At 48.3% G+C, this 27,891-nt stretch overlaps 1 protein-coding gene across 17 annotated transcripts in view; it reads left to right on the top strand.

The window, feature by feature from the left end:
- Positions 1–27,891, top strand: part of PTPRS (protein tyrosine phosphatase, receptor type S) — a 166,763-nt gene that overhangs the window by 87,326 nt on the left and 51,546 nt on the right. For 8 of the 17 annotated variants that reach the window (XM_027666620.1, XM_027666618.1, XM_027666610.1 and 5 more), the window contains 5 exons: positions 5,710–5,898; positions 9,380–9,388; positions 13,199–13,216; positions 15,698–15,808; positions 18,097–18,108. In XM_027666620.1, the coding sequence (XP_027522421.1) occupies positions 5,710–5,898; positions 9,380–9,388; positions 13,199–13,216; positions 15,698–15,808; positions 18,097–18,108 (339 nt within the window). Of the gene's footprint in view, positions 1–5,709; positions 5,899–9,379; positions 9,389–13,198; positions 13,217–15,697; positions 15,809–18,096; positions 18,109–20,070; positions 27,049–27,891 lie in introns of those variants that run through there. The other 9 variants (XM_027666622.1, XM_027666616.1, XM_027666614.1 and 6 more) reach the window with 4 other exon arrangements.

Here is a 27,891-nt window from a genome sequence, read left to right as displayed (position 1 = left end):
AGACACCCCAGCTCTCAGTTGGTGGAGTTTCTCTAAGCTCCCCACTCCCAGGAAAGACGTTTGTATCTATATCTGTATGTCCTGGGATAGATACAGACACAGAGAGGTTGTGGACTCCCCACCCCTGGAAGTGTTCAGGTTGGATAGGGTTTGGAGCAACCTGGGATAGTGGAAGGTGTCCCTGCTCATGGCAGGGGGTGGAATGAGATAAGCTTTAAGATCCCTCCCAACCCAAACCAGTCTGTGATTCTATCTCTATCTATCTATGTCTACATTTATATCATCTTTATCCATAGATCCATATTATGATGATTATTATTACTTCCTGTATACAGATTATACTTTCCTTCCAATTCTTTAGTGGCCTGTGGGAGCTGGTAGAGTTCTGTGGAGGTTACCCTTGTGAGCTGTTAGGAAATGCAATATGTTCCCATAAAAACCAGTGATTAGTCCAGTTCAGTGTCACGGAACAGGATTTACCGTGCCCTGATCCATCACTCGCTCCGTGCTGGCCAGTGCCTGCTGTTCCTGAGGGCTCTGCGCTCTGGAAAACTGAGAAGAACAGGCTGTTAGACATGTCAGGGCTGCTGGAGTATGATTGAGCCTGCTATGGACAGACTTTCAGACCTACTTCTTCTAGTGATTCCCTCTTGATTTCATTTTAGGAAGTATTCAGACATTTCACTGCCAATTGCAGCCCGAAACATCCCTCACACATTCCTACTCCAAGAACACATCTGGTGTGGGCATGTACAAAGTTCTAGCAAGATCCCTGCTGTTCTGTTGTTTTTTGTGTAATTGTTGGCTTTAAATCAGCCAAAGGTAAACAACAAGCAGCTCTGGATGCTCAGCAGAGAACAGCGAGTCCCAGGGGAGCGCATGGGAGAGGGAAGCTGCCCCCTCTGAAATGTTACCTTGCCATTTGGAAAATTCCTGGCAGTCTTTCTTCAAACTTGACTTGTTTTGCTTTTCTTGTAGTGACCTGAAAATTGGACAACGTTGACAGCAGATTAGTTCTGTAGCTTATGAATAACATCAAAGTAATTTTAACTCAGATGCCTGTAGAAGGAGGGCACGTAGGGACACATTAGGGAATACAGGCATTACCTGCACTATTTTGGAGTCCAACACACATATCTAAGTGTGTATTTATTGCCTGTAAGCCTGCAATTTTTTAATAACATTGTTAGGCTATTACTATTTTCATAGTAAACCTTTCAGCTCAAAAGAAATGGAGTCAACAGAGCGTGTTAGTGAGACTCCTCCCTGCATTAGAGTTGTCTGGCTGGGAAATAACAGGTACTTGAGGCACAGGTACAGACACATGGGTAGAAATAACTTGTTGATGTAGTTTCACAAGGTGTATAGTGCCAGGATACCTGTTGGGGAGAGGACAGCTGTAGCTGTTCATGAACTTAATGACAAGAACAGTGATAAGTTCAGGAATGCTGGCTTTTGATCCTCATTCTGCTTAAGAGTTGTGTCACTCAAGCTGCTTCGTCTGTGTTCCTGGTTTTCCACCCTGAATGAGGACAGTCGACTGCGTAGAGACCATCCAGCATTCAGATCTCCAGAGGAGAGGGAAAAATCCCTCCTCCTCTTCCCTTCAGAGCATCCTCGTGGCTTTCTGCACCGAGTCCATGGCGCATCTGTACAGGCTCACACCCTCCTTCTCCTCTAAATTATTAACCAGCCGTGCACACCCTGCGGGGGAAAAGAGCGGCAGCAACACCCTCTTTATCTTTCTTTATCATCCTCTTTTCCAGCACAGCTAATTAGCTAAACCCAGAGCTGCCACCTTCCAGAGTGACAAGGAGACGGGGAGCACCCCTGTCCCCTCGCTGGGGCCGGGGACCCTTGTTTGTGTGCCTGGGTTGGATCTGGGTGTGTCCTCCAGCACAGAGCGTGTCCTCGGGTAGGATTTATTATAAATGAGAGCTGAAGTGCTCTTTCCCTGCCTCTCTCCATTCCTCCTCCCCTATCCCTTCTCACTCTACTTTGTTCAGTGGCCTTGAGGTGATTCACCAGCTTTGGGGGGGTTTAAACTGCTCGGTCCAAGCTCAGGTGTGAACGAGGTGTTGGGATGCTCCATTTATGTGGCAACTGCAACACAGGGAAGTGTTTGCCTGTATAAACCAGCACAATTTCCAGCAGCAGCAGCTGCCCAGATGTGCCCTTGAAGCATCTCCAGCTTGTGTCTGGTTCTTTTGTTCCTGCAGTTGCCTGAGCTGCTTTCAGAAAGAGAATTCACAACCCAAACCGTTCCTTATTTATTCGGGAACAGGCTTGGGGTGGTGTTTGGGGATTGATGGGGAGGGTGACAGGGCTTGTGTGTGCATGTCTTGTGGGGATTGTGCTGAGGTTGTAATTGCATTATTACAGGGAATCCAGTTGTTAGGGGATGGAGGCAGTTTCACTTCCCTGACAGGAAGGAAATCTGAGCACTTGAATCAGAGCAGTGTGTGATGTTCAGAGATGATCTGATCCTCAAATCTGATCACGCCTCTCGTCGCAGTTGTTTTAATTAAACTCAGAGGAATTCTGCACATTGTGCTGCGAGATTAACATTTTTGTTTAATTAGAAACACTCAGTGATAATAGTTGTACCAGGCCTCCCCCAACACACACACATGTGCAAACACAAACACACACACACACACACACACACCCTGCCAGGCAGAGGGTTATTCTCTCTGTGGATTAATTGGTTCATGGAAGGAAGGGGCTGGGGTTGGAGGCAGGTGGAGCAGCATCACCAGGGAGCAGGATAAAAGCAGTGATCAATAATGATGTCATCTGCAGCCAATGCGGCAGCGGCTCCTCACCGCTCAGCAGGGCTGGGGAAAGAGCAGGAGGGAAGGGAAGAAGACATTAAAAGCCTGGCTGAAAGCTGTGCAGAGGCACAGCAATTCCCTGGGCCCCCCTGTCCTGAGCTCACTCCTGGGGGGCTGGGGGGGTTTGCAGCACAGGAGGTTTGGAGAGTCCTGCAGTGCCCGAGCACAGCCTGGTGAGCTCACAGGGCTGGTTCAGTCCCTGGTTAAAGGTGTGTGTGTGTGCACAGTTCAAATTTAGGATGCAATGTTCTGCTTTAGAGGTGCACCAAAATGGCTTGAAACTGAAAAATGGCTTTAAACTGACGGAAGGCAGGTTTAAATTAGATATTAGGAAGAAGTTGCTGCCCCTGTGGGTGGGGAGGCCCTGGCACAGGTTGCCCAGAGAAGCTGTGGCTGCCCCATCTCTGGAAGTGTCCAAGGCCAGGTTGGATGGGGCTTGGAGCAACCTGACATAGTGGAAGGTGTCCCTGGCAGGGGGTGGAATGAGATGAACTTTAAGGCCCTTCCCCACCCAAACCAGTCTGTGATGCTGTTTCTTGATGAAATGACACCCTTATACAAGTGTTTGTCCATCCTGGCAGATCTGCATTACTGGAGCAGTTCTATTGGGACGTGGTTCTGTTTGTGGTCAGATTCCTGTGCTCCATGAGGAGAGGTGTGGTTAATACACTTCACTCTCCAGTGAGTCACAATAGATCCTTTATAACTCTCCAACAATGGTCAGAGGCAGGAAACAATGCACGTTTTTAAATACACAATTGAGGCATTTATCCTTTTTCTTTTCCCTGCAGTAGCTGTGCACTGCTAATAACAGAGTTGGACAGAGTTTCTTGGCCCCAGGTATCAGAGCATCACACACACCTTTAGCTCTGCCTTCAGGATGTCATAGATTTTTAGAAGCTGAGTGTGAGGCACAGTAGTGTGGAACAGCTCTTGCCCAAATCACATATGTTTGGAGCTCACACAGAGCTGGGATCTGGTGATTCTACTTCTCTTACAGGATGGAGCTCTGAGCACTCTGGTCTAGTGGGAGGTGTCCCTCACAGTAGGGAGCTGGGATTAGATGATCTTTATGGTCCTTTCCAACCCAAGCCATTCTGATTCTGTCAAAATGCTCCCACCATGGCAAAGCCACTCTTGTCCCACCGTCTCTGGGTTCAGCCATATGTAGTTTGGCTCCATTCCTCCTGATCCATCATGTGCCAGCCTTAAGAAATGAGCTCTTGGTATGTTGGCAGTTGTCAGGGTGGCTCCCAACCAAGGCCAGGGGCTCCAACCCCATCTTGGTGCTGCTGTGAGAGCTCCCACTGGTTTCAGTGGGGAGCTGGTTGTGATGTATGTTGCCTTTTTAAAAATCCCACCTTTTTTAAATCCTCTGTGTTATTTCCCTTCTGTTCCCTCACCTGCTTTTGAGATGGATTCAATGCCACAGACTCCCGAGGCTGTGATTCCTTGACACGGCTCATTTGAGATGATGGAAAATCCCTCTCAAGTCTCACCCTGGTTCTGGCATCCTCCTTCCAAGCTGCCCTCCCCCAGCCACTCACTTTCTAGGGGGAAAAAATGGCATGTTCCAGAGCTGTATCAGCCAGCACAAGACAGATCTTTTCCATTCCACAGGACTTAAGAAGTGGTGACAAATATTACAGGGGAAGCACTGGGGTTTTGTACGAGTTACCACAAATTAGTCAACGTTGGTCAAGATTGCCCTCCTCACCCTCATTAGGGGAGGCAAAGGCAGGGTTGAGAGAAGCAGGAAGCTCAGTTGAAGCTCAGTTGAGCCTCTCTGCTGGGTGCTGGTGCCACATCCCTCTCCTGGGAGGGCAGCAGCACTTGGAATTAATAAATGTAGAAATCACACCCTGGCTGACAGCACTTGGCGGGTTGTTGTTACGTGTGTCCCCTCTGGTCACTGCAGCTGCATGAGATTTTCCTCTCCTTTCTCTCCCAGTCCCACTGTGTCTTTGAGAGCCCTTTCCACGAGGGTTCTTTCATTATTTCTCCTGTGTAGTTTGTTTTGTGCTGTGAGGTTTGGAGGGAGAAGGTGAACCCTTTCCTTTTAACTGTGACTGTACAGACTGTTCTCTGCAGTGCAGGGAGCTTTGCCACCCCTGTGCACAGTTCTGCTGTAAAAACCAGTTAAGTACCAGTCACTGACCTGACAGAGCTTCACCTGGAGGAACTTTGACATGATGACTCGAACATAAATCCTGTGAGGAGCAGCTGAGGGAGCTGGGGGGACTCAGCCTGGAAAAAGGAGGCTTTGTGGGGGGAACCTTCTTACTCTCTACAACTCCCTGACAGGAGGGTGCAACCGGAGGGGATCAGGCTCTGCTCTCAGGGAACAAGGGACAGGATGAGGGGAAACGGCCTCAAGTTGTTCCAAGTTGTTCAGGTTGGATATTAGGAAAATTTCTTCACTGAAAGAGTGGTTAAATATTGGAAGGGGCTGCCCAGGGCGGTGGTGGAGTCCCCATCCCTGGAAGTGTTCAAAAAATGAGTTAACATGGCACCTGAGGACATGGTTTAGTGGGCAGGTGGGACTCGGTCGAAGGTTGGACCTGGTAATCCTGGAGGTCTTTTCCAACCTTAATGATTCTATGACTCCATACTCCTGTGCCCCAAAAGGTTTTAAAAATGGCATTTAAGTGTGGAATCTTCTTGTGGGAGGTTAGATAATAACATAAAATGGACAAGCTGCTACATTTTACTGTACCATGTGTTTTCACAACCCATGTATGGACCACTTACTGTTTTAACTTGCCTGGCACAGGGCAGCAAGTCTGCCTGATGCTTTCCTTGGTGTGTTCACTGAACAGCTCCATTTCCTGCCCTGGTCCCTGTTTAACCCTTTCCCTTCGTTGTCCACCTCCAGAGGACCAGTTGCCTCCTGGTTTCCCAAACATTGACATGGGGCCCCAGCTGAAGGTGGTGGAGCGGACCCGGACGGCCACGATGCTCTGTGCAGCCAGCGGGAACCCCGACCCAGAGATCACCTGGTTCAAAGATTTCCTGCCCGTCGACCCCAGCGCCAGCAACGGGAGAATAAAACAGCTGAGATCAGGTAAGGCCTGGCTGTGAGACTGGAGGAGTTGAGACCAAGAGGTTTCTGATGCACAGGAGAGGCCTGACAGGCACAGGCCCCACTGCTGTGGATGGATGGGGCCGTTCACTTTTTGGTTTTGTTTTGGGACTCGTATTCTTACACATCCTTTCCACTTGGAGCCCTCCTGGCCTTCCCTACTGCCCAGCTGACATGAAGGGAATGACAGCAGGGAAGCTGGTGCCCATCCAGAGGGCACTGTAACTGTGATCCCTGGATCTTGGTGCTCTTGCAGCTCAGGGGAAACCGGGGCCTGGATGGGAGCTGAGGGTTTGCTCCTCAGCCCAAGAACTGGGCAAGGAAGAAAGAACCACTGTGGCAAACATGGCTTTTTAGGCCACACACACACCTGGTGTAGGGCCCGTGGCTGAGGCAGCCTCTTGCTGTCAAGACATGATGGTGTGAGTGGAGCCTCTCCAAGCTGGTGTTGAAGAACAGCTCTTGCAGGATCTCTCTCCAGTGTCACATCCCTGCAGCCATCCCTGTGGAGCCGTTGGGAATGTTCCGGAGTGACCCCTCGGCGCTCGGTGGCTCTGCCCGTGGAGTCCATCCCCACCAACAGATGTACCCCAGCTCTGTGGCTCTTGTCAGTTTTCCATCTTTCCCCATCTGCTTGTCCATCTGTCTCTCCTGTTTGTTTTATGTTTGCTGTTTTGTGTGTGTGTGTGTGTGTGTGTGTGTGGCAACGTGACATCTCTTAATATTCACGTTTCGGGAGCTGTTTTTATACTTGTTAAATCTGCCAGTTTTGCTGGGTGAGAGCGTGCAAGGAGGGCATAGGTGGATTTATTTTTGAGTACTACTGATAAAACACTCCCATTGAGAGCTGCAAAAATGAAGCAAGCTTTGGAAGTTTTACCTCTTAACAAAAACTAACCCAGAAAATAATCCTTTTCACATACTGCTTGGACCAACTGCTTAGACCCAGCCTAAAGAAAACATGTCCAGGGTTGGACCTAGCAAGGACCAGCACCACTTCAGCTGCTCAGAAGATTTCTTTGGCCAAGAGAGATGGAGCGTTTTTAAGTCTTTTTTTTGGCAAAAAAAGGCATTGTTGTAGGCAAAGGGAAAGCAGAGGCTTCAGTGAAGCCACTGGGGTTGCTTTGTTTGTATTAGACTTTTTACAAGGTGTCCAGTTGAGTAATAACCAACTGCTTCTGCCCAGATCTCTGCTGGCTCTGGAAAAATGAGTTTTGACTGTGTCCTGCTGCATCTGAATATCAGAGCATGGAACCACCAGGTTTTTGTCTTGCCCTTTTTGGCAAAGACTCTACTAAAAATATAGATTTTTAGTTCATTGGGCCACCAGTGGAAAAGCTTCAGCATAGCTCCAGTTTAATGCAGCTTTTACACACCTGCATAAATGCTCCTTATTCAGTGAAGCAAAGTTACAAGGAGATCCTTAAACTGCTTTGTGGAATTAGAATGGCTTGTTGAATCCCACGAACGCAGATGAGATTGACCTCCCTGTTTTATCATAACAGCTGAGGCAACTGCAAATAAAAAAAATCACTCAGCATAAATAATGAGAGGTAAACTAGAATTATATCATGCTCTGTGACCGTGAACTGAAGTGTGAGTAATGCACAGGCAGATTATTTTTAATACATTCATCATCTTGCTAGAATGCCTTCGGATTTGATCTGGTGTTTTCCTCAGAGCCACCTGAGTGCTGCGTTTTTATTCCAGTGAATTGCTTGGCCTCAGAGTGAACCCTTGGCCCTTCTGATAAATCAGAAGATACCTGCTGAGATTTAATCTCATTTACAGCTGCTTTCAATTAGAAAACTGGTGAAACCCTGAAGCATCCCTGTTGCCCTTTGGGGCAGGAACCTGTTGCCTGTGTGGCAGGGAGTGCAGGTCCCTGGGCAGTCGGGGCTTCCCAGTTCTCCAATTTCTGCTTTCATGGCCTTTCAAAACTTGCATGTTCTGCAAGGAAAGGCCTGTGAAAGTGCAAAATATGAACATTAGGGTCATCTGTTCTGTGCCAGCACTTTGGCCTGTGGAAAAGGATTCTTTAACACCATGGCAGAGCAGATTCAGGCATGGATTTGTGACTGGAATTCGAGGTGATGCCTGTTTGAGCTGCTAAAGTCAGAACTTAATTTAATACATTTATCTTTCCAGAAAACAAACTTTGCTGCCAGAAGTGTGGCACTAGGACACACCAGGGCATTGGATGCTCCAGGACAGTGCTAATAAGCTTCAGTGTCTTTCACCCACAGGTCACCAGTGGGACTCCAGCCAACCTTGGGGTTACCAGTTACACCCAGCTGAGGGTGTTGGAGGGGCCCTCTGGGAACAGGGGTGCAGGGAGGAGCAGTGACCCTGCTGCTAAATCACAGCTTCATCACTGCACTTTGTGCTAACAGATCTAGAAAGATTTAGGAAGAAATTCTCCTGTCTGAGGGTGGTGAGGCCCTGGCAGAGGTTGCCCAGAGAAGCTGTGGCTGGAATTGTCCAAGGCCAGGTTGGACAGGGCTTGGAGCAACCTGGGACAGTGGAAGGTGTCCCTGCCCATGGCAGGGTGTGTGGAACTGGATGGGTTTAAGGTCCCTTCCAACCCAAACCATTCTGAGGTTTAGTGACTGTGCTGTCCCCAAACATGTGCCTGTGTTGCTCCCTGATGGAGTCTGGGACAGGCTGAGGGAGCAGCAGGACAGGACAGTCCCAAAATCCACCCTGGAGATGAAGTCATCAGGATGGCAGCCGTACTGCTGCAGCACAGAGGGTGCTAAGAACTGGATTTTTATCAATATATGAGTTAGTGGTAAACATGCAAATGAATTCATTAAAAGGAACAAGTGAAATGTCATACGGGGAACTCTGCAAAATCAGGAACCGTGTCCAGATTTGGTTCTCATTTATATTAAATCTGAATGTTTGGCTGGCAATATAAAAAGGCCCCTGAGACCACAGTCATTATATTCCCATCATCCTGGGGACCCATTTGTAACACGGGTCTTCAATCTAATCAAGAAAGAGGTGATATGTCATTAAGCATAGTGGCTTTTCTCTGTCTGGTATTTCTGCTCCCCCTTTCCATCTCCAGATAAACTTCCCAACCAGATGGAAATCTTTTAATGCTTGGGGGTTTGGCTGAGTGAAAAGCTGAATTGTCAGGAGGAGGGCTCCTGCTCCCTTAGATGTGAACACCTCAGCCTTAGAGACCTGGGTTGTACAGGAGTTTAAGTGGTCTTGGAAAATGGATATTTCTGCTTATCTCGGGACATTTAAAGCAGAAGGCAGAGCCAATGTCCTCTGCTCAGCCGTGCCACCTAGGGGGGACACTGGAGGCAGCCTCCAGCCACCTTTCTCACCACAGAAATACTAAAATCTTTTGTGTCTTGTGTGTGTCTTCTGTTTTCTAAATAACTGGCTATAACAAGCTTTTCTTTTCTTTTTTTTGTTTTTGTTTTTCACTTTTTTTTTTAACATTCAGAGACCTTTGGTAAGTTTGTTCAATTAAAAAAAAAAATTAAAAATCGAACCAAAAAACCCCAAACCTGCTAATGTGCAGATTTGTAACCCTTGCCCTTTAAACTAATTCCTTTGTAACAGCTTCTTGAGAGGCATGCTCTGCATTTCTTCTACTAACTCCTTTCAGTAGGGATGTTCTGCCCTCTAAATTAATTTCTGCAGGGGTATTGCAGGCTACAAAAAAAAAAAAAAAGAATAGTAATAACAATTCCAATTAATTTATCTGTATAAAGAGATAACAACTAAATATAAACCTCCTAACATTGGATAGATTTTTTTTTTTTTTTGGTCTCTTAGCAACAGTTGTCCTGGAATTCCCCAATTACACAATAGCTTGTACCCTGGAACTGTGATAATTGTGTTCACACCTGCAGGAGGTCTTGGAGTTCCACATCTAACGGGGTTATTGGCATTTTTCAGGAGGGAGACGTGGGGGTGCAGCATTTCCAAATTGAAGCCGTAAATCACAGGTCAGTGGGGAAGGGTCGAGGATAAGAAGAACCCCCCCCCCACACCCCTTTTTTGCCTCTTTGGATCATCTCCTTCCCCAGAGAGGGCAGGAGCCTGTCTGCAGAGCTCACATCACGTTCCCTGCGTGTGCCAAGTCCCCTTTTGTTACTGGAGACGTAGGAATTGCAGCTGTCAGCCCGGATCCGGCGTTTTCCGATTGCAGGAGCCCCTTGATGATTTGCCTGCTTGTTTGGAGCAGAAAGCTGCGTCCAGCCCTCGGGAGAGCAGCTCAGCACACACATGTTCTCACACGTGGCCCTGACAGAAGGTGGGGATGTGTTTTCTGTCATTACCATGGCAATGGTGACTGTCCTCCTCTCCCTCTTTTCAAGGCTCGGAGAATCCGGAGGCGGCACAGCATGTGGGAAATCAGAGGGAGGGATGGTGGAGAGCAGACCCCTGTCCTCTGTTACAGAGGGGGACACCTGCATGGGGAATTCTGCCTGGCACCATCTTGGGCATTTATAATCCAGAGACAAGGCCTTTAAGCTGCCTTTTGCCTCTGCTGCTAAACCCTGGGCTGGCCATCTGGGCTCAGGCAGCCTCAAAATTTGCCCTAAATAGGCAGATCTGCAGATCCTGGGAGGCTGGGGAAGGCAGTATGAATAGTTTGCACGTGGCATCTCAGAACCAGCTTTTCCCTTGGAAAATCAGCATCCAGTGTGAGCTGTTCCTCCTTTAGTTCTCCTGCAGAGCTGGTGCTCTGCTCTGCCCTGGACGCTGGGCAGCCTCAGGCAGTCCCTGGTGTTCACCAGGCAAGTCAGGTATTGAGCACAAGGGCCTCCCCTCCCACCCCCACGACCCCGTTTCAAACCTTACAGGACCTGTCAGAGCTCCTCAGAATAATTAATCAGGTTCACACCCTCTTCCAGCACCGTTCCTGCTGCCCCTGTGTTGAACATGACGCTGGTTAGATGTGAAACTCCAACGCTGAAAATCTACCATCTGTGTGTGGGCCACCACCCAAACTGCTGCTCTTGCCGTGCGAGTTAATCGAGCTCATTCCGACTGAATTTCTGTCCCTCCCACCTCCAATCCCTGGTGTGGGGCATCTTCCTAAATCTCTCTTGCTCCTCACCTGTGTGCCAGAGTTAGAACTGGAAAGCCCAAGGTGCCGTTGCCTGGCTCACCTTGCTCTCCCAGAGCACTGTCTCCAGGACAGTCTGTCTCCAGGAGCTGCTGACAGCCCATTTCCAGGGGCAGTGCTGGTGCTCAGAGGGAGCAGGGAATGACTAACCTGCAGTGACACAGGAAGGTAACACTGCTGTTGTGTCTGTGCTTGCACAGCTCTAACTTCCAGCATGTTTCTGCTGTCAATTAGAGGGAACTTTTTAGGAAACTGCCAGGCTTAGCCAAGGCCAGAGAAGCTTTCAAGTCGTGGGTGATGTTGGGGTCTCTTCCCCTCCTCTACCCTCTTCCCATTAGCCCTGTTCCATATTGGTGCCACAGATGGCAGATTTTCACTCCAGTTTTGAGACAGAAGGATGTATCAGAGGCTGTTTTTATTTCCACTGAACTCAACTATAACCCTTTGCTGCTTTCTCTCTCTCTCTCTCTCTCTCTCTCTCTCTTGCTTTTTAAACCTCCCTGCCACCTCCTGGGTGGGGATCTGCCCAAGTCCTCGCTCCCCCACCTCTTCCAAGCGCTGTCTCTCCAACCTCTGTCCTGAGAGCTAACCAACCTGCTTCATTAACCTTAGCTAGTTCCTAACCCTAACTAGATGCTAACTTTTCTCTAGCCAATGACCTAACCTCTTAACTAGAAGCTGAGTCTAACTAGAGTCTAATCCCTAACACTAGAATGCCTCTCTTCCCTCAGCTCCTTTGAAAAATAAAGATGAACTGTAATCAATATCTCTCTATTTTTACCTTCTATCCTGAGAATGGAGGATTGAACCGCAGCAGAAGGATGAGCAGGGCTGAAGGATAAGGAGGGAAGGGGTTTTTTTTTGGTGGTTAAGGCAGAAGATTGGCACAGAGGAGGCTTTGCCTCCTGTTCTTGCCTCTGCCACAGACTTCCCTCCATGACCTTGGGCAAGTTGCTTCACCTCTACCTCGGTTTCCCCGTGTGTAAAGAGGGGTAATAACTCTGCTGTACCTCAGTGGGGGAGAGGAGAGGGGGAGAGGCTGATATTTATCACTGAATGTGCTCCACAGCCCTGGCTGGGAGGTGCTGCAGAGTGGCAGCAGTGTCACCCATTGCAGAGGAGCTCTTGCATTTCTCCCCAGGGAGAGGCAACACTTGGCATTGCGGGATCTGCCCTGTTCTCAGGATTGGGGTAAAAACCCACCAACTAAACCCCCTTCTTTGATAAGCTGTGTGACACTTCTGAATGCCCCCGTGAGCAAAAGGACCTGCCGTGTTTTCAAAGGAAGATGGTTTGGTTGCAACCTCAGGAGGTCAGATGGGGGGGACAGTGATTTTTACCCCTGACTGTGGCCTGGTTCACCCACCACAGCATCACTCCCTCTCCCCTGGGAGACCTGAACACTTGGGTTGGGCTCTTAGACTCAACAGGAGGGGGTTGGAATAAAATAACCCAGGGAAGATGCAGTCAGCAGGCAAGTGTAGCAGGACTGCTCTCTCCATACAGCCCCCTCCTCACTGGCATTAGGGGGTCCCAGAGCAGCTGCAGGAGGTCCCCAGGTAGCCCTGTACCTGTGCAGCAGCCTGGCCTTCAGTGCACAGCACCTGCCTTCAGTCCCTGTGCAGAGCTGTGAAGGATGACTGAAGGTCCTGAGCAGGACATGTACTGAATTCCTTGCACATCTGTGCCAATGACTAAAGTTTGGAACTGGGAATTTGCTAGCAAAGGTGGGATCAAACCTGCAGTGTAATGTGATACAAGGTATTGGATGTCCCTCTCCCTGTCTGGGCTAACAGGGCCATAATGCCAGCCCTTTTTTTCCCAGGAGTGATGAAGGTAAATGCAGGGTCATCACATGTTCTGCAAGTAGCAAACAGTAATGTTAGCTGAGAGCCTGAAGATTATCTTCGCATTCTTAGCAACAAAATGGAGCCAGTTTTAAGACTTTCCAAGCCAGGTGCCACAGAGGCTCTGCAAACAGCCAGCTGAATTGGGCTGCTTACCAGGGCACCCCCACCCTGAGCACACCAAACCCTCTTCAGTGTCCCTGTTATTTAAGATGAGGTAGAGCAGGAAGTTTCCTACTGGGAACTGTCTTCCTTGACTCAGGTCCTTTTCCCACGGGCAGTGCAGGTGTTTGGGGTTTTGCAGTCTTTTCACTTATTTTCTTTGTTTTCTTTGCAGAAGGTACACCGATCCGAGGTAAGACACCCCCAGCTCACTCACTCACCCACTCTCCAAACACTTCTCTCCACTCAGATCCCGTTCCATTGCCCTGTGCTCAATACAGATTTCGTGTTGTTGTTATGTTTTCTTGTCCTGCTTCACCTCTGGATATTTCTTTTTTTTCTACCTGTCTTTATTTTATCTATGGTTATAATGTCCTTTTTTGTTTGCTGGGTGCACTTGGTAATACTGATACTGTTATTCTAATAACGTCTCTGGCTGTGCTGCCTCAGATTTATGGCAGAATTTTAAGAGCTAATCTCTCCAGGACTATGAAGGACTGAAGTTTATCTCGAGCATTAAATGTTATCAAGACTTGGTAAATACTTAGGACCTTCTCTTGATTGGTGCAAAGTGCTCCCAAGCTGCTGATGGCGATGAGAGTTTTCCAGTCCTTTGCTCAGGCAGATCTTCAGCACTTACCATCTCAGCCTATTCATTTGTTTGGCTCCAGAGCCTCTTTCCACTTCCTCCCCACTCTCTTACCCTCAGGTTTCTCTGGGAAAGATCCATGGTAAGTAGCTTCTGCACTGTCTCTTTAATGGAGTCAAAAAATACTTGACCTCAAGCTGTCATTGAAAGGCAGGAGGAACTGGGTGTCCACCCCTTGGAAGACCCTGCTTTGGTTTTATCTCCACTGGCACATTTAAAATTCCATAATTCTCTGCCGGTAAAAGCAACAGGAGGTGCTGTAGGTGAGATTTACGTTTTTCACACATCATCTCCACTGGCTCCTGACAAGTGCTGAACAGTCCTCGCCCTCTCTGCAGTGTCACTTCTGCCACTGCCTTGATCAGCAGAGCTGCAGAGGGTGGGGTGGATGGGGCGGGCAGTGGGCAGGATGGAAGGAGTGAGTCCCTATTCCCCTTGGGAAGCTGCCCAGAGCAGTCCATGATGGTTCCCTTCCTGCTCTGCAGTGTGGCTTCATCTACCCTGTGTGCACTCAGACAAGTGATGTTCATGAGCCTTACAGAAAACCTATCTGGAACCAGTGGGAACAACCCACAGATTTGTCCAAATTACAGAAATTTCTGGGAAAACTCACTGACCAGCTCTCCATCCAAGTGGAGCTCTCTGAGGCAGAGCTGGAGCTGTAATTCCATATGAAATTCGCTCAGCTGGGGGCTCAGTGTGAAGGTTCAGTGGGTTTGGGTTTTAACTCTTGTTATGCTGAAAAGACCCACAGGTTCTTTTGGAATGAATTTAGTTTGGTTTAGTGGCTTGGATGGGGGGGGGTGTTTTTTGGTTTTTAATTCTATCTGTTCTGCTTTTGGGAGCTCCCAGGCACAGTGGATGCTGGTGGGAGTGTCACTCACACCCCATCCCTGTCCTAAATACTGTCCCAGCCTCACGTCCCCCCATACAGGATCATTCCCACCCACGCACACGCCGAGGAACGTGAGCTCCGTGTCCTCCTCATGTGAACACACTGATTTTTCCTTCCTGAAAAGGCTGTATCTGCAACCAACAATGATCTCATTTGCACTCTTCTCACTTAAGATTTTATCAATACTATTACACTGAGCTGGAATTGTTTGGTTTTCGTATTTAGGGTGTTTTTTTTTTTCCAGAGATGGGAGTTAAGAGTCTTACCACATGTGAGCTCTGTCCATATCTGTAGTATAATCATGTACTCCTAATACATAAAACATTTGAGAGCCTGTTGAATAATTTATGTAGTATGTATTTTAACTGGAGTTTTGCAGGGATGAAGCCTTCTGAGGTAAATGAGGCAATTTTCTCCCATGTACTTCTATGCTGCATCTCTCCACATATTTGCTGACAGGAATCTTTAGTTTGGGCTCTGGGTGTATTCTTGTAGCCTGCAATAATGTACAGGTTTAAGAAAAACCTTAATCCTTTTGGCCCAGATGATGCAAACCACACAGGCAATTCTGAAGTTCCAGTGCAGTATTTACAGGGTTTTCCCTTGGGAATATTTGCTATCAGCGAGGTGCTTTGCACAGGGACTCCATAGGCTTCCCAGGAAGCAGGTATTTGAGCACAAAACAAAGGCAGTGGTGATAGAAATTCCCCAAGCAGTGGGTGACAAAGCCTTTCACTTTTATGGTCACTGCTTCAAATTGAGCAAGGGAAACTCAACTGCCTGCTGATGGATTTCCGGGGCTCACAGTAATATGGATTATTGAGGCTGATTTCGGGAGTTCTGGTGCAGAACGCCTGCATTGCAGAAGCCACAAAACTTGGTGCTTTTGCTGATGGGTTCAGGACAAAGAGTAAATCAGATAAAGCAGGGGGGGGGATTAAATTTTCTCATCACGTTGGGTACGTGTCCAGCCATAACCCTGAGCCCAGCCACGAGCTGATGTCCGCAGGGGCTCGGCGTTCCCAGCCTGTGTTCCCAGGGAGGAAACAGCGAAACACTGAGGCTGTTGCAGTGTCTTAAAGCAAAGTGGTGATGATGGTGTCTGTGCTGCGGTGTTCTTCTCTCCTCAGGTGGGCTGCAGATCGAGAGCAGCGAGGAGACCGACCAGGGGAAGTACGAGTGCGTGGCCAGCAACAGCGCCGGGGTGCGCTACTCCTCCCCCGCTAACCTTTACGTGAGAGGTAGGGAGCACATCGGCTCACTGGCACACACCTCCCTCCTCCCCGGGCCTCCCTTGTCCCAGCTATCCCATTCCATCCTGGCCCCGAGCAGGGGAAATGCTGCTGGTGATCCCGGAGCCTGCAGAGGGATCCCGCTGTGCCCCGGTTTCCTCCCCACAGCCGGCGGCTCCTGCTGCCCCGCCAGCAGTGCAGGGCTGTGTCACCCACAGAGGAGTCAAGTGGGACCCAAAACAGTGCCCCCCAAAATCTGCCAGCATCAGCCTGCAGAGCCCAAAGGGGAATGAATCACTTTGGCTGCAGAGAGGCCCTAATCCCCCTTTCTCCCAAAGGATCCCATCTCTGGAAGTGGGAAGGTTTCAGTTCTGCTGGTGTGGGTGTGAGAGGAGGGGAGGACCCTCTCAGCCCCCTCCACAGAGCTCTGTATCCCCAGATCTCACTAGGTTGCATTGCCGCTGCTCCCCTCAGTCCCAGCTGGTTTTCCCTTTGCCAGCTGTAAATTGTCACTGGTTCCTTGGGAATGAACACTGGGCATGGAGAGCTGGAGAGGGCCAGCCCTGCCTCAGTGACAATCCCTTCACCCCATAACAGGGGGAACAGATGACAGGGGGATTGGCTTCTGCTTGATGCCCCCTCGATGTTCTCCCACCCCTTGGGCCAACAGCCTCTCTGCTTTCTCCATTATTTTAATCTCTCTGACCTGTAATATTTCGTGTGTAGCTTTGGTTTAACATCTTTCCACAGCAAAATCCCTTTTGGTAATGAGAGAGCAGGGCTGGTCCTTCTCGCTTTTTTTGAAACAAAAACAAACAAACAAAAAAACAACCATTAGGAGGAAAAAAGAAAAGTTGCATCCCAGCAAACTGTTCCCATTTCCATCCCATCGACAGAGGAAGCGCCTCCCACCTACACTCACGTTACTCTGCAGCCCAATGCAGAGCCATGCTCCTGTGTGCACTCCTTTCTCTCTCTCTTTCTCTCTCTCTCGTGTCTCACGCTCACTAAATCACATGCACATGGAGAGAAGGCTTTTAATAATTTAATGTTTCCAAGCTAAATTTTTAAAATAGCCTTTTGTGGCCAGCTGGAAAATTGCGTTTGAAATTTTTTTGCCCCGTCGCCCGGGCCCCGAAATTTTGGGAACGTAAATCTGGATCTGATACTAATTCAGGGCTGGATCCTTTGCAGACAGCTTAGCTGGAATGGTTTGGGTTCTTTTTCTTAAAAAAAAAAAAGGCAGGAAAAATGTGGGGATTTTTTATTATTCTTTTATTTATAAATTTCCTCTATTTTTCTGGCCACTCGGAAACTACCCAGGAGACAAAGGTTGTAACATGGTGTTGTCTCCACACCTGGATGAGTGGGCTCCAGGTATAGCCCTCTTTCTATCCCAGTTAGCCTGTGTGTACCTGGGCCTGCCTGAAACCAGCACTAACCAGCTGAGAGAGTGCAGAAAACAGCGGGTACCAGCTCGGCCTGTGGTTTGGGTGTTTTTCATGCTGTTTAATTCCTTGTTTCTTGTGTGTTAATATCGTGGAAAGGTAACAAATTTCTGAAATGGATTTGCTTTGGTGGGAGGGAGAGTTCATGCACATTTTTCTTCCCGTTTTTTTTTTGTTTTAAAAGAGTCTCGAACACTCCTGTGTTTCCAATTGACTTGTTTCTCCCATAACATGCTTGTCTCTATAGACCACCTGGGATAGGAGTTGTAAGTTTGAACATTGCAAGGAAATGGTTTGGTTTGGTTTTGCTTTTCTTTTTCTTCTTCTAATTATTTCTTTTTTATTTTTTTTCCTTATTCAGTCCCATGGTGGAGTCAGTGTGAGCAGGGCTGGGTGTGGGGCTGGGGGGAGCACGGGGGCCGGGGGAGCGGAATTCCAGCCTGGGGGCTCCTCCGTGTCGGGTCTCCTGCCCGGCACAGCCTCCACTCCCCCTTCTCTAAGGAGCAGAAGGACTTAAAGAAGGGAGAATCCTTCTTGGGGTCAGCACCTCTGTGGGGGCTGATTCTGAGCTAGGATTGCTCCCAGCCTGACCTCCATATGGAGCTTGGTTGGTCTTAAAGGTACCCAGTGGGATGGGAGGGGGAGCGTTAGGAAGGCAGGAAAGAGGGTCGTTACTATCTTCATTTTTTTTCCTTTCCTTTTATTTTGGTTAAGAGAAAAAAAAAAAATCAATCAATTTGCAGCTGACAGCCTTGAGAAGGCCTTTTTTTACTCTCTCTGTGTTTCCCCTATTTTTCTCTTCTCCTCATGTCATTGTGTTCCGCATCAAACCCCCTTAACATCCCTCAGAGCTACGAGAAGGTTGGTGTGGTTTTTTTCTTTTTTACTTTCTTTACCCACATTTTTACATTCGTAAGAGAAAAAAAAAAATAAAAAATGAAAAAAAAATGAAAAAAAAATTTATAAAAGAAAAAAAAAATGAAAAGAGAAAAAGCAAGAAATCTTTAAGATGAGCGAGACCCGCGCGTTCCCGGGTCTCGCGGAGATGAGTTGAGTTGCATTGTGGGCCTCTCTATGCATCCTTTGGTAATGTTGCTGAGTTCTTGCACTTTTTTGTCGTCATGGTTACCTTGCCGTTTGGACATTGGGCCTGATGCATGATAGGAGAATGTAACAGATCTTCTTTGCATGCCACTTTTTAAATTAATTCTGAATTCTTTTTTTTCGAGATATAAAATATGTACAGTTTTTTGGTTTCTTTCCGTTATACGATTCTGGTTTCTTTGAAGTGAATTTACTGTTACTTTCCAAATTTTTTTCGGTTCTGTTGGGTTTTTTGCTTTCTCTTGATTTCCTGTTTCTGTTTCGATTGGTTATGCTGTGCTGTAGTTTATTCCAAACGCATTGTGAGAAGCCAGTGTTCCTGCCCACCCGGTGGTAACTGAACTCCTCAATCCCTCCAGGAGGAAAGGAGTCACACAGCTCTAACGCCTGTCCATGGAAGCCCTGCTATTTGGGACAAACCTTTGTTTTGGGGGGAGGGAGGGATCTGGGAAGTGGAAAAGATGGTGAGAACCCAGGGGGGGTCGTTCCAGGAGTTAGGGCAGCCCCTGGGTGACGTTATTACTTACGTGTCTCTCGAGGTGTGGCTCTTGTTCCACATCCTGCGCACGAGGCCAAACCCTGATCCCTGCTCTGAAGGACCTCCCCAGCAAGGCAGAGCTCGCTCACTGGGAACTGCCCATTTCCCTCCAGCAACACCAGGAGCTCACCTGCTCTCAGAAAGGTTCCTGCTGTTCCCAAACCCCACGGTGTTGTCTCTCCTGGAGCACCCATGTGTGCATGGAGAGCCCCATGACCAGGCAGTGCCCAGCTCCTCGGCAGAGCCTGGCAGAATTCCTTGGAGGAGGGTGACCCCTCGTCCTGGCAGGGAAGGGCAGCCAGGCAGCTGCCTCCTGGCTCTGCCTCTCCATATTTTCCCACTCCTTTCCCTGTCATTTATCCATTACTGCCTGGTAAAGGCACCTTGAATCCCAGCCAGGTGTAGCAAAGGTAGATCCCTCCTTCTCAAAGGAGCGTGGGAAGAGAACTGCAGCTGTGGCAGCCACTGGAATGGGCTGCTGGGGCACATCTGGCAGCTGCAGCTACTGCAAACAGCAACCAGGAATCTGACCAGTGACATTGGAGCTGAAAATGCCTCTTTTCCCTCTTCTCATCTCCCTGTTTATCCCCATGAAGCCCCTGTTGCCTCCCATGTGTGCGTCCTGGGCCACATGGGAGAGTGAACAGGGGGTTTGCAGTGTGTCAGTGGTACCCGTGGTGCTTGGTGCTTTCCCTGTGCAGAACTGAATGCCCTTTCCCTGGATATGCCTTTCCCTCTGCCCATCAGTCCTCACCTCAACCAGCTACCAAAGGAGTGGCTTTCCTAGGGCACAGGTATTAAAGCTGTGTGATTTTTGAGAAATCCAGTGCAGTATTGACACAGTATCTGTCTCTCTCTTGCTCTATCTCTCTCTTTCTCTCTGTCTGTCCTTCTCTTTTTTCTTAAAATGCTGAGATTTCAGTGCTCGGACCCTCAGTGCTGGTATTCTCCCCTCCCCCTTTCAAGTCTCTCCCCCCTCCCCATAGGTACGAGGGTTCCACTCCGAAATGCTGCGCTCTTGGGAATTTCTTTGGGAAGAGACCAGCTGTGGCTCTTCTGACTTGGATGCCAACAATAGCCAAAAAAACAGCCCCCAGCCCCAAGGTTCTATTTAAAGAAAAAAAAAAAAAGAAAGAAGAAAAAAAGGCTTGTTCTATATTAAAAAAAAACAAAAAAAAAGAGAAAAGCAATAGTGTTCGAAATGAGGTTTTCCCATCCCACCTCCCTCCTGCCTAGGACTAAAAGGTGATAATCACTCCTAATTACAGGATTTTCCTTCATGACTAGGAGTTTAAGTTTCAGGATTTAGGTGCAATTAAAAAGGGATTTATACACCGTTATTTTTCATTTGTTTATTTTCTCTTTCCTAAAGTATTTCTAACATGGCCAAACCGCACTGCTGCTGGTAGAACCTCTTGTGATCTGAGAAGGTTTGAAGATTAAATTCTTCCTTAAAAGCCAATAAAAATAATAATAATATCAACAACAATAAACTCAAGCTAAATGGGATGTAGTCATGATAGGCTGGAATGACACTGGGTGAGGAAATAGAGACTTGATACCTGGCTAGAAGAGCTTGTGCTTTGCTAAAGTTACAGTCTCTGAGCAACCTGGTCTAGTGGAAGATGCCCCTGCCTGTGGCAGGAGGTTGGAACAAGATGATCTTTAAGGTCCCTTCCAACTCAAACCATGGGCATGGTCTTGAAATTATTGGATAAGGATTTGCCTTGTGTTTTATTATAGGTCAGATCATGCCATAGTCCAAAATAACAGAGAGTTTTCCAACAGGGAATATCCAAGGTCAAAGGCAGAAGTGTCTCTCTGGAGACCCAAAAAAGCAGGTCAGAAGCAGGTGAGGTGAACTCTGCCACCAGCCTAAGGTGTATGGAAGTTTCTAGGCTGAGCCAGTTGTCCAGGTTTCACCTGTAGGCAGTGAAAAGAAGGACACAGTTCTAGTGCAAGTCAGCACACCCTCAGGTGGGAGTGCTGATTTTATGGGAGCCACACAACTCACCTGGCTTCCAAAAGTCCTCAGATGCTTCTCTGTATCCCTAGGGACACAAATGCCATCAAACCTGTGGCCCATAGTGATTACAGGAAGGGATGGATTTGAAATCCTGCGACTCCAGAGCTGTCAGTCTGTGGTGGCGTTTGAGAGGCTCCTGCCTCTCCTTACACAGCTGTGGCTGCCCCATCCCTGGGAGTGTCCAAGGCTGGGTTGGACAGGGCTTGGAGCAACCTGGGCAGGTGGAAGGTGTCCCTGCCCATGGCAGGGAGGTGGAACTGGATGACCTTTAAGGTCCCTTCCAACCCAAACCACCCTGTGGTACCTGATGGTATTTTGCCTGAGCCTCGGGGAGTCCCCACATGTGGAGCTCAGTTACCCCAGTAAGGACAAGGGTCTGCTCATCCAGGACCTGTGGCCACAGATGTTTTGCCCCCTTTTGGAAACAGAGCCATTTGCAGGTCTCCTCTTCATTTGGAAAGCATGACTGCCACCTCAATTGCTCTGTTTTGATCCCAACAAGCAGCTGCTTGGCTGGGGATGGAGCACTGTGTGTAAGGACCACGTGTCCCTGTGCTCCTCCATATCCCAAAAGGAAGGAGGAATGAGCCATGTGGGCTGTACTTTGGCATCCTCTGACTATGCAGAGCTGCTGCTGCTGGTACAGGACGTGTTGTCATGGTTGAATTTACCAAAATTAAAATTTTTCCCCTTTTTCACGCAGCGGGGCCCTGTCAGGAGATACAAAAGGCAGCAGTTGGGATGCTGCAGGGATAATCCTTTTTTCCTCTCCACTCGAGCTTCTTGTGGCTCTGCTCTTTTCCAGCCCAGGGAGCTGTAAATGGCTCAGCAGGAATTTAAACCAACCCAGTGCTGCTGTGCCTGCTCAGGCCCTGCCTTTGCTGCTTGTCAGAGGCAGCTCAGTGCTTAGTCACCCCGAGTCAGGTTCTGCAGTCCAGGGCATGCTGAGAACATTCCCAGTTATTCTCAAGGCTCTCAGGAAAACCTCAACTCACTGAGAGGCCAAAGATGAAATCAGGCCAGGGCTAAACACGTAGGAGCAGAACAAGTAGAAATCAAACAAAATAAAACCCATAGAAAATGCAGGAATGGTGTGCTGAGCACCTCAGAAAATAAACTTCAAAATAGATTAAAATGTGACTAATTTAAGCAATAATTTAGCCTCTAGCCTGGGTTAAGTTTGACTCATGTGTAATTTGACCATCAAACCAGAGCTGCTGCTTGGTTCCAAGTGGAACCAGTGCTGAGCTATTCCCTTTCAATGCCACTTAGAGGTTGAAGGAAATAATTCCACTTGCACTAGAGATTTAACAAATAGCCATGAGGGCAAAACAGTCATCAGTATTTTAAACTGTAGGAATTTTAAGACCTTTTTAGACTAGATTGATAAATTCTTGAATGGAAAAGGAGGGAGGCAGACCCACCACTGGGTTGTACAGCTGCCTCTGCAGTGCCCAGTTTCCAGGTGCTGGAATTTAGGGATGGAGAGTTCTGGGATAGTTTTTCAGGGTTATTTTAGCATTTCCATGGGTGGGGGAGCGCCCTGTCCGTGTTTGGGGTGTCCTCAGCTCTGAAATTCTAGTTCCAAACCAAACAAAGCAAACAAAAACTTCACTGTGTTTCTGCAGAAGGATTTCTCAAGGGTATCAGGAAATGGAAATGGATACAAAAAGCCACCCCCCCCAAAAAAAAAACCAACCAAAAAAATTCAAAACTGTGTATATATCTATGTATATACATGACTATCTCTCTATAGAGGGCACTTTGCAGGAACACTGTGCTGTACTGATCTCGAAATCTCTGCCTGCCTGTGTCTCTTACACCTTTTGCATCGCTGTTCTCTTTGTTTTAGGGGAAAAAATTAGATTACACCTTGTCAAATTAAAATAACAAAAACTAAAATAGTCAAGTCTGTGTTTAAAATTGCAGAGCTGCTTGAAAAACAATTGGATTTCGATGATTTTTCTGTTTAATCCTGTAAAAAGCAACAGGAAAAAAAAAAAAAAAGACTTGCAAAAGACCAGAGATGTTCAGCCAGCCTGTCACTCAGCTAATGTGGTTTTTTAAGTGAAAAGTAACAATTATTGGGAAGGTAATGGATTTCCTCCAGACCAAATCCAAGCCTTGGGCTCATTCTTTATTTATCTACCTGTTTACTCCTTTATTTTTATTTACCGTGAAGGAAATGAGGAAGGAGATGGGCATGAGGAGGGAAGTATCTCGTCCTGTGGAGGGACGGAGGTCGGAAATCCAAACCCAACAGCGTTTGGCCCCAGAGGAACGAACCTGGAATTGGAATGGGAGAGGGAGGAGGAGGCAGAGGCGGCTGCACGGACACGCAGGGGCAGGGACACACCACCTTTTGGGAGGGGAGGACAGGTGTAATCTAAGCTTCACTAATAATGTAGAGGCTGCACATTATTTTGGCACCCTTTCCCTACCCCCTCCTCATTTTGGAGCAAGACGGAATGACTCCTGTCTCACCAAAATGGCCAATAATGTCCGCCTTCTCACCTCATTTGGAGCAGCAGCTTGCTGAGTGTCAAAATGTTCAATACCATTTGGTTTTGTTTGGTGCTTTCAACCAGTCACTTCACTTTCTTTCGTTTCCTTTTCCCAATTAATTTCTTCTTTAAGGTATGAGAACGTGTTTTCACTTTGAGTTGGTTTAATGTGAATCGGGGTTTGAAGTGACGGGTTCTTGTCCAGAACGTTTCTCCTTTTCCCCACCTCGCTCCTCCTCCAACATTGCTTCTCCCTGAGGGAATCTGGAAGGGGCTTAAAAAGTGCAACTGGTGGATTTCCTCAGCACAAACTGGTTGGTTGGTCCTCAGATTTCTCTCACTTAGCAGCATCCTGGGAACGCATTTTAAAGATGGATTCTGGTGTTGCAAATGTCAACCCTGGATCTCACAGTGTCTCTTCCGACCAGGTCTGTAAATCTGTCCCTTGCTAAAACACCTCTCACCTTGTGGACCTCTTCTTTAACAGAGTGGTGGTGGTGGGGAACCTTGGCCATGCTGATTGGGACCAAAAAAGCCAAAAATGCCACTCACACAACACAAACTGGGTTAACCTCTGCCTCCGTGAGCAGCAACAAAACCAATTGGCTTTCCAAGGGTGTGAAAAGTTATGGATCTGTTCTGTTTCTTAAAAAAGCCCAATTTGGGGTGCAGATTTGCAGTGTGAAATGCTTATCCAACAGCCAGTTAAACAGACTCATAACTAACTGCACTTCAGAAATCTCCCTGTGCCTCAGAGATGGCTTCTCTGCATCGAGATAATTCAACTTGCATCCCAAACGTCCAGCTCCTGTCTTGAAATCTGGTTCTATCAGTAACGAGCTGTATCCTTGTTTGAAAAAAGCTCCTGGGAGTTTTTTGGCCATGGAAAATGTCTGTTTGTGTGTGCCTGCTTGTGTGTGTGTCCGTCGGGAGCTGCTGCACATGGAGCATGAACGTCCGTGTCCGCATGCGAGGTCGGCTTCGTAACCCAGGTCTGACAAAGCTGTCCTGGAAACCAAAACATCCCTGGAACTCAGGGAAGGTGCTTCTTGTACCAGGAACTGGGAGAAGTGTTAGAGAAGTGTCTGTAAAGCAAGGCCACTGCCCTATCCCAGTGTTTCATTTCCAGAGAGGGCAGTTCTTTTCTTCCCGGTCCTTTGAAAGTGTTGGAAAGCAAAATGGAAAGGAATCTCTTTCACCACGTTTTTTGCCTGTAAAATTTCCCTCTTTCATCTGCTGTGTGTGACACCCAGCAGGACCCAGAGCTGAAATTGGTCTTGATTCCACCTCTAGCTGCACTTCCAGCTTCCTTCCCACCACTGCTCTCTTCCTCCTGGGCCTTGTCCTAAAGGTTGACCCAGAGATTCTCACCTTGACAAATTCCATGTCACCAGCCAAATCTGAGTGGTGCAGCAATTAAAATAAACAGGGGCATGGTGGTGGGTAGCCAGAGATGAACCCTGTAACTACTGTGGTTGTCACAGCCCTGAGCTGTGGCAGGGATGTATCCAGGCACTCTCTGAGGTCTCCAGCATTTAATTGGAGTTATTTTCCCATCCTAGACCGGTGTGTGGATGTTGGTAGACTTGTGCACACACAGGAATGTGTAGCTTTTTTTAAACCAGGATGCACCAGGGAAGTGCTGCTGCCTGTTTTGGGCTCACCTGAGCCCTAATCCAAATTAAACCAACCCCAAAGTGCCCTGTGACCCCACGGAGCTGACCTGCACCCCCGGGAGCTGTGAGGAGGAGGGGAGGGTTTGCTCTGCATTTCTTTGGGAACTTGTGTTTTGTGAGTGGATCTCTTCTTCCCTGCCCAAAACCACAGCCAGGAACAGTCTGCTCCCTTCAGACTCCGATTCTCAGCTCTCCACCCTACATCAGATAATGCTTTTCAGTTATTAAATTCTGGTTTGTTCTTCCTTTTTCTTTTCTTTTCTTTGTTTGTTTTTGTTTGGTTTTTTTTTAACTTTCTCTTTCGGTTCGGTTTTATTTCTTTGCGATTAGCTTCGGTTTGAATTAACTGTCTTGTTCTGTTCCCATGACAACTCAGTGTTTGCATCCCACCTGCCGTTGTTTGTTGCTGTTGATGCTGTTTGCTGACCGGATCTCGTCCGGATATGTCTCCCCATTCCTCCTCACCTTTCCCACCTTGCCTCCCCCTCTCCAGAAGGTTACATGCCAGCCCCTCCTCTAAAGAGTCATCCCCACCCCAGATTTGTCTGCATGTTGACCCCACTTGTTTCTCTCCAAGTTCTCTCCATCTTGTCTCAGACTGTGACAGGTGTGGTTTTCACCTGGCTCCATTTTCTGAATTGTGGTACCTCCCGAAGCAGTGGGAAGAAGGATGGAGTAGGAAACAGGGATGTACCCTCATTTCTAGGGCTGAAAGGCCTCCGCAGTCACAGGAGGGAGGAAGGAGCATGTTGCCTGATCCTTTGAGCCAGTGCTGGTCCCTGAGGTGGTAAAAAACCCTCCTTACACCTTTCTCCAGGTAGAAAGTCACCTTCTAGTGTCAGTGGCCAGGTGAGTTTGCAGTCTCTCCCTCCACATTCTAATTCTTTCCCCAGCTGAGGGCATGCCACCCATTATCCCTGCAAATCCATGCATGCAGGAATTCTCCTCTGCCATTCCTGAGCTTCTAGTGCCACAAACCTGGATCTTCTCTTCCTTGCCTCCCAGTACTGGTTCCTGGCTACTGGTACCTGCAGAAAAGAGTCTGACAGCCGGATGTGGAGACCAGATCTTGTGTGAAGATGTCCCTTGTCACCTTGCAGGACAATGCAAGGGCTGTAGTTGGCTTTTGTTTACCAAAGCCCAACTAAATGGCAAACAGCCACTAGCTCTCCTGGCAGCGCCCTTCCCATTGGAAAAGATCCATAAAGCTGAGTGACAGCCAGGGAAGTAAGATAAATACTAGAAAACCCCAAGACATCAGTTCCAGGGGACATCTGAAGGCACTGGGACTCGGGAGGGGCGAGGACAGGCTCAGCTCTGCTGTCCTTTGCTTTGCTTTTGCATGAGGCAACAGCCACTGAACCATAGAGAGGTTGTTCCGAAGTTACCTGGGAATAGGACAGCAGGGGCAGGTGGTTTTCAGGCCCCCAGCACTCCAAACTCTCCTGCCCCCTCGCCCACCTTGCCTGAGGGAGTTCCTGCATGGCTGTCCCTGGAGCTGGAGGAATCCTGCACTCCCACTCCCCTCCGGCTGCTGCTGTTCCTGCATTTTTCCCGGGCCCATATCCTTTTGTCTTTGCCTGTGGGACGAGACCCTGCCCTCAGCTCCCTCCCTAGGGCCTCTCTGATCCACACACGTTCTCCTTTGTCCATTCTCCTGCTTTTCCCCCTAAGGAAAGGGCCCCCACAGTTCCTCCAGCCAGCCCGGGTCGTTCAGAAAATGGAGCCAAGGAAACCACAGCCTCCCCCTTTGCGTCCATGTTCTTCCTGTGTAAGGTCTGGAAGCTGCATCCACCTCTCTGCTAAGGAGATGCACAGAACATGTCACTGTTTTCTCAACGTTAAAAGTTTCATTACCTTGTTTTTCTTATTAATTCTATTCTATTTATTATTCCGCCAGGGCTGAGATGTGACAATGTGAGCCACCACATTGGGTCACATCAGCTAGAAAAAGTATGCAGCATTAAAGTGGGTTTCCCCCTTCCCCTCCCTCTCTCTCTCTCTCTCTTCTTTCTCCCTTCCCCTCTTGTTCTCCTTCTCCTGGTCTTCCTTCCTTTCTCTGTCGCTCACTCTCTATCCAGTATCCATGTGGGCATTTGCTAGCCGCCCAGAAATTATATTTCTCTGCATTTTCCTCTCTCCTTCTCTCTTTCTCTCTCTCTCTCTCTCTCTGTCTCTCTTTTTTACCTATTTTGCATGATGTTTGTGACTCTGAGAGCTGCATCTATCGATGGAACCGTGTCAGATCTTAAAGAGGCTTCGTTAGGGTTTCTATACCCGAAAACCACAAAAATTTCATTAGAGTTTCTCATCTTTTCCACACTCTCTCTCGCTCCAGGGGGACTGTGTTCCCCTGGATGCTTCTCACACGCAGGCACCAACTAAATTCTGTCCCGCTCCGGGGACTCCCTCTCCTCCCTTGTTTACCATTTTACCTTTTACTTCTCAAGTGGTGTGTCTGGAGTTTGGGGATGTGACACTTCTCTCTGTTGAATTCTCTGGGTCCAACAAGGCAAAACGTTGAGAAGTTTCCATCTCCATCCCAACCTTCTCCTCGCCCCCACTCCACCTCTGCAGCACCCCTGAGTGGGAGAGGGCCCCTCTCTGGAGACGGAGGGGGCACCTGGACCACGCTGGGCCGTGGTGGTGGACGGGCTGTTCCCTTTGGGAGAAGGTGATCTGGGGTCAGACTCCACTGGGAAAGGGGAGGAGCAGGTTCCCGGGGTGTGGAGCGGGGAGCTGGGGGCCCCAGCGGCCACGGAGGAGATTTTTGGACGCTCGCCATGCCAGCTCTTG

The sequence above is a fragment of the Corapipo altera genome, unplaced genomic scaffold (assembly GCF_003945725.1).
Source record: "Corapipo altera isolate COAL_440 unplaced genomic scaffold, ASM394572v1 193, whole genome shotgun sequence".
Taxonomy (NCBI): Eukaryota; Metazoa; Chordata; class Aves; order Passeriformes; family Pipridae; genus Corapipo; species Corapipo altera.
This window is presented reverse-complemented; position numbering and strand designations above follow the sequence as displayed.